This window comes from Ambystoma mexicanum, chromosome 5q (genome assembly GCF_040938575.1).
Source record: "Ambystoma mexicanum isolate Mex_15411 chromosome 5q, UKY_AmexF1_1, whole genome shotgun sequence".
Taxonomy (NCBI): Eukaryota; Metazoa; Chordata; class Amphibia; order Caudata; family Ambystomatidae; genus Ambystoma; species Ambystoma mexicanum.
Genome location: NC_090933.1, coordinates 497364082 through 497377187, shown reverse-complemented (window position 1 = coordinate 497377187; position 13106 = coordinate 497364082). Strand labels below are relative to the sequence as shown.

General features: G+C 43.6%; 1 protein-coding gene across 1 annotated transcript in view; it reads left to right on the top strand.

Annotated features, from left to right (window-relative positions):
* Positions 1–13106, top strand: part of LOC138497466 (opsin-5-like) — a 973497-nt gene that overhangs the window by 503989 nt on the left and 456402 nt on the right. The window contains exon 3 of the mRNA XM_069620964.1: positions 5186–5348. Within this exon, the coding sequence (XP_069477065.1) occupies positions 5186–5348 (163 nt within the window). The remainder of the gene's footprint in view (positions 1–5185; positions 5349–13106) is intronic.

The following is a 13106-nucleotide window of genomic DNA, read 5'->3' as shown; positions in this document are numbered from 1 at the left end:
CCCTTCACCACTCTCCAGTCCACCTACCTTTTTTGGCTACCTTTTTCCTGCCTCTTCAGTCCTTCAGTTGTTCTTCCTGGCTGCTATTTACCTTTTTTGCTGCCTGCTTAATGCGCCAAAGGCTTTCAGACTTGCAGACTGTCATCCTCATTTCTGTCTCATTCCAGCGAGCACTACTTACCAGAGAATCTACTTCAGCACAAATTGGGGGGTTTTATGCCTAATCCGGGCTTTTCTCCCAAAGGGTCATCCCTGTGGTGGGTAAATTTACTTGACTTGTGTAATTATAGATGGGCACTATGGCCTCTAACCGAGACAGACCGTATCCCTTCAAGGATCAAAGAGCAGACCGAGAGAAAAAGGGGCGACGGCGGGAAGAGGAGTCTCCTGAAGTATCTGCATAAGAGCAAGCCGAGCCATCAAACAGTATTCTTTGGAAGAGGGGAATTCAGAGGAAGAGTGGCTTGCCTATTCAACAGGATTGAAGTACCTGAAAGTGAATCTTGTCATCACCTGTTTGAAGTCACAAAACACGGAATTTGTGGTGGTCTGATTGTCAGTAGAGGCAAGACTTCAATAGAACAAGTGAAATGGAATACTATGAGACAAAGGAGAATGTCCTTGTGGTAAACTGTGGTAGAAGTTAAGTTGTTGAAATAGAAGAAGCAGCACCATGAAGTCATCCCGACAAAGAAATCCATTGTAAATTCTAATTTTGTAAAGAGAGACATTACAACTGTTAAACAAGAACAGTGTTTCACTAATACTTGCAGAAGCTGTATTTCATTTGAATTGTGATATTTCTTCTTGAACAACTGAAAGTTGTGGAAAAGCATTGTGGCTAGGAACAACATTGATGCTATTGTGGTAAAGTGGAACGTTTTATCACCAAGAGGAGAAGCTTTATTATTGTTGGAACTTTGGTTAACAAAACCTTTACCTTGACATGGAATCATCGGGAACTGAACTGAGACTGTTCTATCAACATGGACTTCTTTATTTCTTTTCATTGAACACCGGAGTTGAATTGTCCTTGAATCCTGGGGAAGGGAGTTTACCCAGGTTACTAAAAGGTTATAAAGGATTCCCCTACTGCACGACGAAGCTTTGGAATGACCTCTGCCCTTCTTTAAGGTTGGAGAAATCCTACTGGGTCTTCCGCAAAGTCCTAAAAAACCAGCTCTTCTCCAAATCCCCCACCATTTACCACTTAATCAACCTCGCCCCTCCATTTAGCCACTGTCTCCCCACCCTGGTATGCTCTCAGTGACTAGGATGTCTGAAATTCTTTCACTATGCAACCTATTGTAACCCTACCTACTTCTCCCTGACCCTCTGCTTATACCTTACTGTCTGACTAATTATGCTACTTGATTTGTATTTGCAACAGAGCCTCAATGCCTCTAAGATTAATGAGTGCTTTATGAATGAAATAAATAAATAAAATAAATAAGGAACTGTTTGGATAATTGTTGACCTGATTTGAAATGCCATATGTTTTCTTTTTATTTGATATTTAAGTGTGAGGGTCAGGCAGCCTGTGTTAGAGTATTTCCCCTTAGTTTTGTTAGGCAGGGAAATCCTTGTTAGAGTAGGGATAGTGAGGCATTTAATAATTTCTTATATTTTAATAAAATGGCACATTTTGAACAAACAGACAAAAGTTATCCATCTCGCATTACTAACCCCTCACAGTGACCAAAGATAACCTCTGCTGCCACTCATACTTCTTTGGCCAGGATAAAAGGATTCATCAAAGCACAGAGGAAGGGTGAGAGTAATCTTCTGCAGGGGATTTCAAATGCTTTAACTGTGTTTTTTGTATCCATGGTCGTAGATTGCTTTTAGGTTGTTATTAGCTAACTGCCCATAGAAGCCAGGACATATTACAGAGTCTTTCGCCCTTTACACCTAATTGGTTATTCAGGGGTTGGCCTGTATAACCCCACCTATCCCCTACCTTTCCAGTAACTTGGCACTATGATTGCGAGTATGATTTTATGTTTTACTGTGCCACAATGGCTACATATGAATCGTTGAATGGTTATAGGCCATTTAACATTTTAGAAATGAATAGACAATTAGGATGCTGTGTATCTATTCAACTAATGTATTGCTAATATTAGGAACTGGATATTATTTGACTGTACTATTTAAATGTTCAAACATTATCTCTACAAGAGAATAAATATACATATATGCTAAACAGGAGAGTGAGAGCATTCTTACTGTGTTTCTGAATAAAAGGCACTATATTGCAAGTGCAAACACGTGTTGGTTTAGTTATAAAACTGCACAGGTGAGACATTGATAACAAATAATGCTTATCCTACACAAAAGGGAATTAAGCATTGGATCCTAGATACTCTAGAGGTATACCACAACAATATTGCTGTTAAATCGAACTCCTGTCAGGGGCGCATGGTTAGCAGTTTCTCTTGAACTAAGCGCAGAGATCCAACTCTCTCTAGAGTCCTGAGTTGGGTACAGCTCTATTCATTGCCACAAAACATTTAGACCACCAGTGCGGTGCAGGTCAGGTTCTGGCATGCAGGATATGTTGGAATTCATGAGAACGGGGAATTTCAATCTATCTGCTTCTAGGATCTTTACTTTATCAACTCCTCCGGTCTAAGGGAGAGCTGCTCTGCAGGCACAGGGATTAACATGCTGTTCCTGTATCTGGAAGGGTGAGTTCACAGATTCCTATTTACCCTTTAACAGAGGAGCTAGTGGCATAGATATTGTCATCCTATGTTTTAGTGTAAAACTATTTGCCAGACATTTCAACTGCATGCTCAGTTACTAACACCATTTGCAAAGTATTGACAAAAATGCCAAGGTGTTGCCATTCTGTGCCCTATCATTTACACCATTTAGAAGGTGAACGCGATTTTCCAACTTTTGCTATCTTATGTCCATACACGCACACACACCGTTTTTCAAGTGTCCAAGTTTTTGCCCTAATATGCCATGATACACACACCCTTTGTATTTGTATAATATTTGTATAATATTCATTTCCAGGTATTGGAATTTCAGGAATGTATGGCATAGGAGTCAAGCGCCCTATGCCTCCCTTTGATATGTCACCCAGTATAGAATGTCCTACTTCGTCGCACCACGAACATCCTAGTAGGGCATGGGTAGGGGAGGGAATACTCCATAGCACATACAAACACCATCCCATGCATCAGATGAATGCTACCTGTTGGTGAATGTGTGGTCTAGTATTACTGCGGAAGGGGTGTTGGATGCAGCAGGCAAAGTACCAAGTGTGAAGGCATACTAACAATAACTAATTCAGTCGTCCAGTGCATTCCGCCTTCCTCTCACTACTAAAGCATTTGTCTAGGCCACTCTTGGTAGCATTGGAATTCCAGGCAGGATCCAAAATCAATGAGATGAAAAAGGGTCATGCTTACAAATCACTGGGAAGAAATGCATCCAGGTGACCTCATTTTAAGTTGCAGAACCAGCCATAGACCATAGACAATCTGGTCCCAACTGGTGGGCCCTATCTATCTTCCAAAAGCTAAGAAGCAACGTAAATCACGTCTCCAGCTCATTGCTAGTCACCAGTGATGTGTATCCCAAGGGAACTTGAGAATCAATATATTTGTTTTAATGATATAGTGTTCCATACCGGATATTCCAGTTTCAGATTGGTTAGTAACAGGTGTACAAAGCCATGTATCGGCACAGAAGAATAGCCAACCTTCATCTGAGATGCTTGCCCCAATTGTATTTGAGCCTCATATTGACACATCTCTTCCATATAGGCCCAACATCTACATTACTAAAATGTGCTGGAAAGGCTTCAGTGCATCGTTTAAAACCCTTCCCTCAGAAGCTCACTGTCTCCAGAGCTCTGGTTCTCTTTAGGCTGGATTACTGCAACAGCCTCTTTCTAAATCTGCCTGCTTCTACTCTCTGCCCTCTGCAACTCATCCAGAAGAGGACTGCGAGACTTGTCCTTGGCCTCAAGCCCAGGGATCGTATCTCTCCAGGACTGAAATCTCTGCACTGGCTTCCAGTGGCTGCAAGGATTAAGTTCAAAACCCTCTGCATTGTCCACAAGGCCTTCTGGGGCCTTGAGCCTCGATACCTTCAAATCTCTCTTTCTAAATATCTTCCTTCTCGAGCACTTTGCTCATCTGCCTCCAAATCCCTCAGGGTCATTCGCTTCTCCAAGCAACAAGTTGGTGGTAGATCTCTTTCTTCGGCTGGGGCCTCCCTCTGGAACAGCCTCACTGCCTCCCTGAAACTTGAGGAGAACCATCTCCGGTTCCGGAAGCACCTCAAAACCTTCCTCTTTGCTTCTGCTCTCTCTCCTCCTCTCCCCTGCTAAACTCCTGGCTAAAACTGAAACTGCACTGGTCACCTGGCTACCCTCTGATCTCGGACCCAGGTACCCTCCCCTGCCAGTTGCACCCCTGCACTGCCTCCCTGGCATCCCCCGCACTTGGGGACTGTTTTCTGTATCACTACAGCCCCCTACCAGCACTTGACACCTGATGTCTGCACTTACTCTTGCACCTGCCACCAACTGGCCGCACTTTTACTTTGCTTTATTTATCTATTTATTTTAACTGTCATTCCCATGTACTGTACTGCCCCTTCCCCCCCTGCACTTTTCCCCTTCCCCTGAACTTGCGCGATCTCAATGTCACCTGGCCTAGTAAGATCCTTGTCTCTGTCTTCCCTCTGTTCCCCTCCCTTACCTCGTCGTGCCTTGAAGGATTTGTGTTTAGGCACGTTATAAATGCCACATCATATCATATCATTGCGACTAGTATGGGCAGCATGCCATCATTTTTAGCTTGACTGTGCCATCACAAGAGCGAAAATAGCAAATGACCGCCAAGGCGGCCCATTCCAAATCAAGGAGTAGTCTAGCCCTAATTGTTAGGCCATTTCTTGTATGTTACAAATCCAAACATTTTTCTATGGGTAGTATAGCTCAGTGGCAACGCGCTAATCTTGGAAGCCAGAGAGCGCAGGGCAACACAGGTTCCAATCGCGGTCCCCTAATACACATACTACGTGTGCATGTGGATCTTAGAACATGTACATGATGATAGTGTTAGCTAAAAATCAGTACACACAACAGCACCTTTGCAGAACTATGGAATTGGCTAGCAGGCTCTGCGCTTCACAGCATTCTTATTTTGCCCCTCTCCAGGAATCTGCTCTTTATTCGGGAACAGCGTCCTCCTCTATGTTTCCTACAAGAAGAAGCATCTGCTGAAGCCGGCCGAATACTTCATCATCAACCTCGCCATCAGCGACCTCTGCATGACCTTGACATTGTTTCCGCTTGCCATCACATCCAGCTTCGCACACAGGTATGTTCTAACTGCACAGTGATGTCTTACCGCTTGAAACAGATCATGAAATTATGCTCCAAATGCTGGCGGGATTAACGGGACATTTACAGATGAGCCATTTATGTAAACCTTTACCTAGACATGTCAACCGATAACATTGTAAAGTGAGATAGTTTTAGCCACAGGAGGTTTTATTAAAATATTGTCTCTGTAATGCTGACATCGGAATGGTTTAGAATAGAGTGATGATCATTCGCCGACTTGCTGCGGTCTCAGGGTGCTGTAGGCATTTGGTAATGCAGGTAATGCTGTGTTTTCTTGGCATGTTCTGGAATGCTGGGCTCTAAGCAGACTGGCCATGTCTCCCGTAGCTCAGTGGAATTTTCTTTTGGGACTTGCCCATCTCTACCATTCACAGACAAACAGAACTGATCTACTGACTACATCCAGCTTGCTACTCCACTTGGCCCTGCTTGGCATCTCTGAAACATGCTGCCGGCCGACCAATTAGTACACAGATGTCCTCAGTAAAGGCAAACTGGCTCTGGATAGACCCTTGTAACATTGTTTTAGACCTGCACCGGCTGCCAAACAGTTGCCAGTCTACGAACCATAGACTGAAGGCACTGTAGAGCTGGAGATGACTTTGATCCCTGTGCACGTTTCTGTTTTGCCAAACATTTACCGGCCCTGAGATCCACCAACCAAAACAAGGCACTGCGGCTCTATGTTGAGAGCAATGTATTATTTCAGTGTTGGTCATGCAGCTTAAAGCAAGTTGAGTCTCACCCCATCATCCACCACTTACTGTGTTTGTGTTTTTAAGCAGGTACGCCACCTTGCACAGCAGACATACTGCCATGCCATTAAGGTGTTGTGGATAGTGGCACGCCTGGCAAAGCATTGTGCATTCCATGTATTTCTTCACATTTCTCCGTAGCATGGTAGACTGCTCCACATTGGTTGTCAGTCATTTCTGAAGACGGAATGCAACCCACACAAAATTGGCACCTCACAGGAGCAACTGTGGCCAAAAGGACATTTAACTTAGACCCAGACACGGTTTTCACCATCACAGTGTAGGAGAACCCCTCAATGCTCACACAGACAAAATACAACCCACTAGGGAAAAAAGGCACAAGACACCTCTTGCAAGGATGACAAGTATTTTATTTGTACAATATAGGAGTGCATCAGCAAAGACCTCTGCTGCTGCCGAACGTTCTGCCAAAGTCTGCATGAGCAACACTTTAAGAAGGTACATCTCCGTTATCATCATTATATACAGTAGAAACCTGTGCGGCTGGTTGGTGAGATCCTGTAAATAGGCTGCCTGCTCCATAGGGGATGCCTACCGCTGGTCCCAATCCCGTCTGTCCATCTTCTTCCACGTGGGCGATGCTGCACTCGTCATTGGTCACAAGGTGGCGGCTAATTGGCAATTATGTACACAGTAAACAATACATCTCTATCTGTGTAGCAGTGCACCAGGTATGGGCAGACAGTGGCCCGAGGGAAAAGCCGAGGTCATACTAACTTACAGAATTCACTCGATCCCAGACAGGCTGACACCTCTCTGAGGTCTTCCACCCTCATTTTGCCTATTATGTTATCCCTCCCAGCACCTTGCAGCACAAATCACTTGATCTAGAAATGAAGGCAGGAAAGCCCTGCTTTCTGATCTTTCTTGATCGATCGGGGGTCCAAAAGCTTTATGATCAGTGGTCTGGGGTCCTGAGGTCATGGTATTTGGGTGCTATAACTTAGAGTTGGCACTGGTGGGGGTTGGAGGGCCGTGCTCTCCTTCGCATGGGATTGTGTTGTACAAAGATGCTCAGCCCTCCTCCCATGGCCTTGCAGGGCACATTCTTCCCAGAGCATGGATACTGACAACTTTTAAGACAATTAAGGGTTTATGGGTCTCTGCAGCTCTGGCCTTTTTCATCAGTTCCCGGGATACAACCTATTACTTTCCCCATGTCCACGGCCTGCAAGCCTGTTGCCACGCCGCGTTTTGGCCTTACGTTTCAATATGGCTGCTAATATCTAAGATGGTGTGTGTTCCTGCATGTGCACTACATCTACAAAGCATGCAAATTGCAAGGTTGTGTAAAGGACTTTAAGGGCATTCCCCTCTCCCCTGGTCTCTTATATTACATTTCACAGCCTTTGACTTATTCTGATTGTCCCTCCTTTCCATCAATGGGTACAACAGGAGTCACAAGCCCAATGAGCATTGATCACCGGCACTGCCGGGTGGACAACTGTACGCAGACAAGTATGGACGTTTTGCTTTCTTTTCCACACTGCTACAGTATGGTCAATGTTGGAGAGAGAACCAGTAGACTTGTGTATTCCTGGTTACAGCAAATGATCTGGCATAAGTTTGGCTACTTCATTATGGTTCCTTTTTCTTCCTTCATCCTTGGACTGATGGAACTGATCGTGTATCACTGTACATGCGTTACAAAAATGCTGCACGACAAAGAGGTCATCTCAAATGTGTGCAACACACATGCTGACCTCGCTGTTCATGTAAAGAATGGAAGGCATTGTTTGCCACCTACTACGACCCAACAGATGCTATCAATGTTGCTGCTTCATGAAAAAAGTCCATGCTAGCACATGGTCTGGGATGAGAGGGTCAACGCACATTCAGAGGCATGTGATGGTTCCTGTTCAGGCAGAAGAAGCGCTTTGAAGTGGCCATGAAAAGGATCGAACACTGTTAGGCTTCCGCAAATAACGTGGTTATGGAGCACCATACAATATACACCTTGCACCAACATGGAGAGTCTAATGATGACTATGGAGCAGCTCTGAGAGCTTGACATGTGACCTCAACCACTTCCTCATTTAACCATATAAGTGGGCGGAGACTACAATGATTGCTTATGGGAATTCAGCATGAACATATTTGCCCTTAGCACTTAAGGTGGCTAAGTCACGTATGACCAGCTTACGTTATGATATGGCATTTATGATATGATATGATATGGCATTTATAACGCGCCTATGCACGTTCGCCCTAAAAATAAGAAAATACTGGAAAGCTTGTGGCTTACAAATAATAGCATGGTCGACCTCCCTTTGACTGTGGCAAAGAAAAATAAGTAATATCTGCCATGATTCAAAGAGGTTTTGAATGACAGGAGGAGTTTGTTTATTTATTTATTTGATAGAGAGCAACTAAACCCTCAGGTAGCTGGGCGCAAACATTACAAGTATACTTAAAGCTTAGTTACAGGGTAATTGGGTACGTACATACAGGAAATAAACCGAGTTACTGCCACATAGTTTACAAAGAGACAAGTGGTCACATATAGGTATTACAAGATTACAGTCAAGTGGAACAATAGTAACAGATACATTGAGAACGGTAAGGCCTAGCAGGCCTAGCATGCATTTGGTCGCAAGTGCAGTCATGGTATAAGTACAGGAAGAGATAAGTTAAGGGGTCGATAGCGGCAAGTTTAGAAATCGTTAGTCCGCATCCATGTGAGGACTTTTCGTCTAAATCTGGAGTAAGGTTGGTCTGTTCTGAGATCTAAAGGGAGTGTATTCCAGGATTGTGCAGCTATGACCGGGAAGCTAGAACCGCCAGCTGTGGTGCGTTTCAATCTAGGGACCTCTAAGGTGTGGATGTTGGCAGATCTCATGGGGCGGGCAGTAATTCTCTTGTTTATTCTTTCTACGAGATAAGGTGGAGCTATATTGTTCAGACATTTGGATGTGAGAGAGAGTGTTTTAAGGAGGATTCTGTCATTAATCATAAGCCAGTGGATATCTCTTCTAAATGTAGAGATGTGATCTCTGTTGGGGATATTTAGAGCTGCTCTAAGGGCATTATTTTGAAGTCTTTGCATTTTGTCAATAATGTATTTATTGGCTCCCGCGTACAAGGCATTATAATAATCCAATCTGGATATTATAAGTGCATTGGCCAGGGTAATGCAGCTAGTTTCAGAAAGAAATGGTCTACAGGTTTGGATCAGTTCGCAAGTATATGCTGTTGATGATGCTAGTGAATTGACTTGCTTCTTAAGGGTAAGTGCAGAGTCAAGATAGAAGCCTAGGGTTTTGACTGCGGGCATCACTTTGATGACATTATTGTCAATGTTGAAGGAGGCATAGCTGGGGGTGAGTTTTTTTAGTAGCCGTCTCTGAACCTAGGATCAGTAGCTCCGTTTTGTCGTCATTCAGGCATAGGCCGTGGGATTCCATCCATGCCTGAATGAGGAGGTATATCTTATTTACTAAGGCCGAGTCCTCCAGGAAGTTGCCCGAAAGGGGAATGAGGATCTGGGTGTCATCTGCGTAATTAGTGTAGGTGACACACAGTCTGTCCAATTTGTTAAACAGAGGCTTAGTAAAGGTGTTATACATGGTGGGAGACACACATGATCCCTGAGGTCTGCCGCAGCAGACTTGTATGGGATCAGCAGCTGCTGAAAGGGAGAATACTCTCATTGTACGGTTAGCTAGGAAGGACTGAACCCAGGTTATGGTATCACTTGAGAAATGGGCGGCCGACCTAAGGTGGTTGTATAAGACTGCATGATCCACCAAGTCAAAGACTGCAGATAGGTCAAGGAAGAGTAGCATAGCTGATTTCCCATTGTCCTTCAACTTGTCAATTTGGGTCTTGAGCTCTACTAAGGCTGTTTCCGTTCCATGGAGAGGGTGGAAGCCAGACTGGTGTGATCCTAATAGGTGGTTGGCTTCTAGGTAGTCCTGTATTTGCAGGTAAGCTACTCTATTGATAATTTCTAAGTAAGAAGGGGACTGTGGTAATGGGTCTGTAATTGGTCCGGATGGAAGGGTCTAAAGTTTGTTTTTTAAGCAGTGGGAGCACCCAAGATTCTTTGAGATTATTAGGCACTAGGTTCGTCTTGAATGAGGCATTGATGAGCTTCAAGATGAAAGGGGCTAGGTCTCTAGCTGCATCCTTTATAATTTGGGCTGGGCAGTTGTCTTCTTTGCAGTAGTTTGAGGGTTTTAGCGAGAGTATGATTTTTTCTGTCTCAGTGATAGAACTTTTCTTAAAGCTGAAGTGTGGGGTGGTACTGTCCTGTGTGACTAGAGGCGGTTGCTGCTCAGGTAAGAGCAGTGAGGCTTTTTTTTGGCTATTTTATGTTATAGGGAGGTGCATTTGTTTGATGGCGCATTTTGTATGTCAGTACACCAAGGCTTATCCTTGGGAGTGTTGTCAACCTGTGGTATCAGTGATTCCATTTCCCGAAGGATGGAAAATAGTTCCTTGGTGTCCGACTTCGCCTTAGATATTCTGTCGTTAAATATATTCTTTTTTGTGCTAATTATTTAATTCTTGTATAGTTTGGAGAGGTTTGTTAGCTTAGCTTTATTCTCGTCAGTAGGCAAGTGGCGCCAAATTGATTGAAACTTTCTTTTTTTTAGTCTTAATTCTTTAAGTTGGGGTTAAGTTGGGGCGTGAACCAAGCATTAAGGTGAGATTTCTGTCAACCTTTATGGAGTTTGACAGGTGCAATAGAGTCTAGGGCCTTGGTCGTGGCACTGTTGAAGACCTCCACTAGTAGGGTGGGGTCTGTATTACTGGCTATGTTGTTAATAGCGGGGAGAAGATGTGGGAGTATCTTTTCCGCTGTAATGTCCTTTTTGCTTCTAGTGGGGAGTGGCAGTGTCATAATTATAGTTTTGGGGCAGATGAGGTCTAGAGTAGCAGTGAAGGTAACTAGATAGTGGTCAGTCCAAGATTGCGGGGTAATGTTAGTGATGGTAATATTACAGTTCAAGTCGGCAACCCAATCTAGGGTCCTTCCTTTAATGTGGGTAGGGGTGGTGGCTTTTTGTGTCAGCCCGTGATCCTTCTGTAGAGCAGCAAATGATTGGGCATGTTTGTCACCAATGTCGTTAAAGCCCAGATTGAAGTCTCCCAGTAACAGGATTTGTGCATGGTCTCTGGTATTATTGGCTAGGAGACAGGTGAGGTCATCCTCGAAGGTTCCTAATGGTCCTGGTGGTCTGAATACCAGGTGGATAGTAAACATGCGGTCATTAGATAGTGGAGGTTTAGCTGTAAGTATCTCACAAGATAGGTAAGAAGGAGAGGTGGCAAGTCTGATAGGTAGATTAATTTTAGAGATAATGGCTAATCCACCGCCTCTGGCGTTTGGGCTATCAGCTCTAAGTATCTGGTAACCATCTGGTACACCTACCATAAGGGTGTGTCCTGCAGTCTCGTGGAGCCAGGTTTCAGTTATAGCAAGCAGGTCCAGGTTCTCATTTGTTAGGGTGTCTGCGATTGTGTCCAGTCATTATTTCGAAAACAAAAGGATTGAATGCAATACATTAGAGCCAAAAGGACCGAAAAAAAAGACTGAATGCCTTTTTTTTAATGCATTATTTCTTTTTGGTTTTGGTATATGTAAAAATAATGTTTTTTGGCCAAAAAACAGGGGTGTGGGGGAAAATGCATTCGATTTTTTTTCCCGTCCTTTTGTTTCGATAGTATTGTTATTCAAACCTTTGTATTAGAATCTTTGACCCTAAACCATCTGTGATATCAGCAGCATGGGCCACCAGGGATCTGGCATTGATAAGCGACCTTGATAGTGATAGGGCGCTTTTAGGTTTGGTAGTAGGAGGATATTTAGTTATGGGTGTCTTAACTCTTCGGTTGTGATTGCTCAAAAGTGGTAGACCACGGAGATGAGATATGGGTTCAAAGAAACTCTGAAAACAAAAATTAAACTGCTAAGAGGTCGGAGGGTTTCAGATATGAAAGTTGGTCCCATATGACATTTGAGTAGAATTCTTTTGCTTTGAATATCATGCGCAAATCATTATGAAAAAGGGCCTTTTTTCAAAGGTGTGTAGATTAAAGAAGGGCTGCTCATACAGTCAGAGATGGCAAAGAGGAGTATCTAGTGATCCAGTAGCCTAATCATGTGGGGGTAGTCACACAGGGTCGAGGATATGGGAGGACAAAAGAAGTTGGAGGAAACTCATAGGAGATGTCTATTTGGTGCGGGCGGGGGGATAGGCTTAACATACTGCTTGACTCTGGTCCCCCTTGCACCATGATTAGGGGAGAGTGTTATTGCACCACTTTCCATGAACATTTTAGTGGTTTAACTTCCCTTTGGACTTAAAAAGTCAGGTCACTGTTCCCTGCCCTCTTGGATTTTGGAGTCTGATGGGCAAATCCTCTGTTGCCGAATCCTTCGTAGTTTGTGGATCCTGTATTAACTGTGTTTCAGCCTTTTATTTTGGACTAGGTAGGTCTCAACACCTTGTTGCTCTTACTAACTGTAATGATGGGAAATTTCAAAATAGGCTCGTCATATTTTTATTTCCAAAACGACCATATCCTTTTGGGAAGTCACTTGCTATCTCACCACTTTTAGTGATCCAATCACCTGATTCCTTTGCTATCATGAATTTTAGCTGATACTTTACACAGATGCACACGAATGTAGCAACACGCTTAGATATAAGGCATTTTAATCTTACATATCAATATCTAAGATAAAATAAATTCTCATCTACTTTTCCAAATTCTGTTGCTAATAACTTTTCACCCTCTGGATGGATTTGGATGACATTTTGCAACTAGAATGCCTGCCGCGGCCATCCCCAAACTGGAAACTTTGGAGAAAACTCATGAAACAGTTGAAAAGTTATTAAGAAAACAAATAAAAGTTGTTTATGGCTTACTTCCATTCATTTTCCCATAGAGAAAAAAGTGCTTCCATTGAACACACGTAGCGTGAAATCCGCTGGACGGATTTGCAA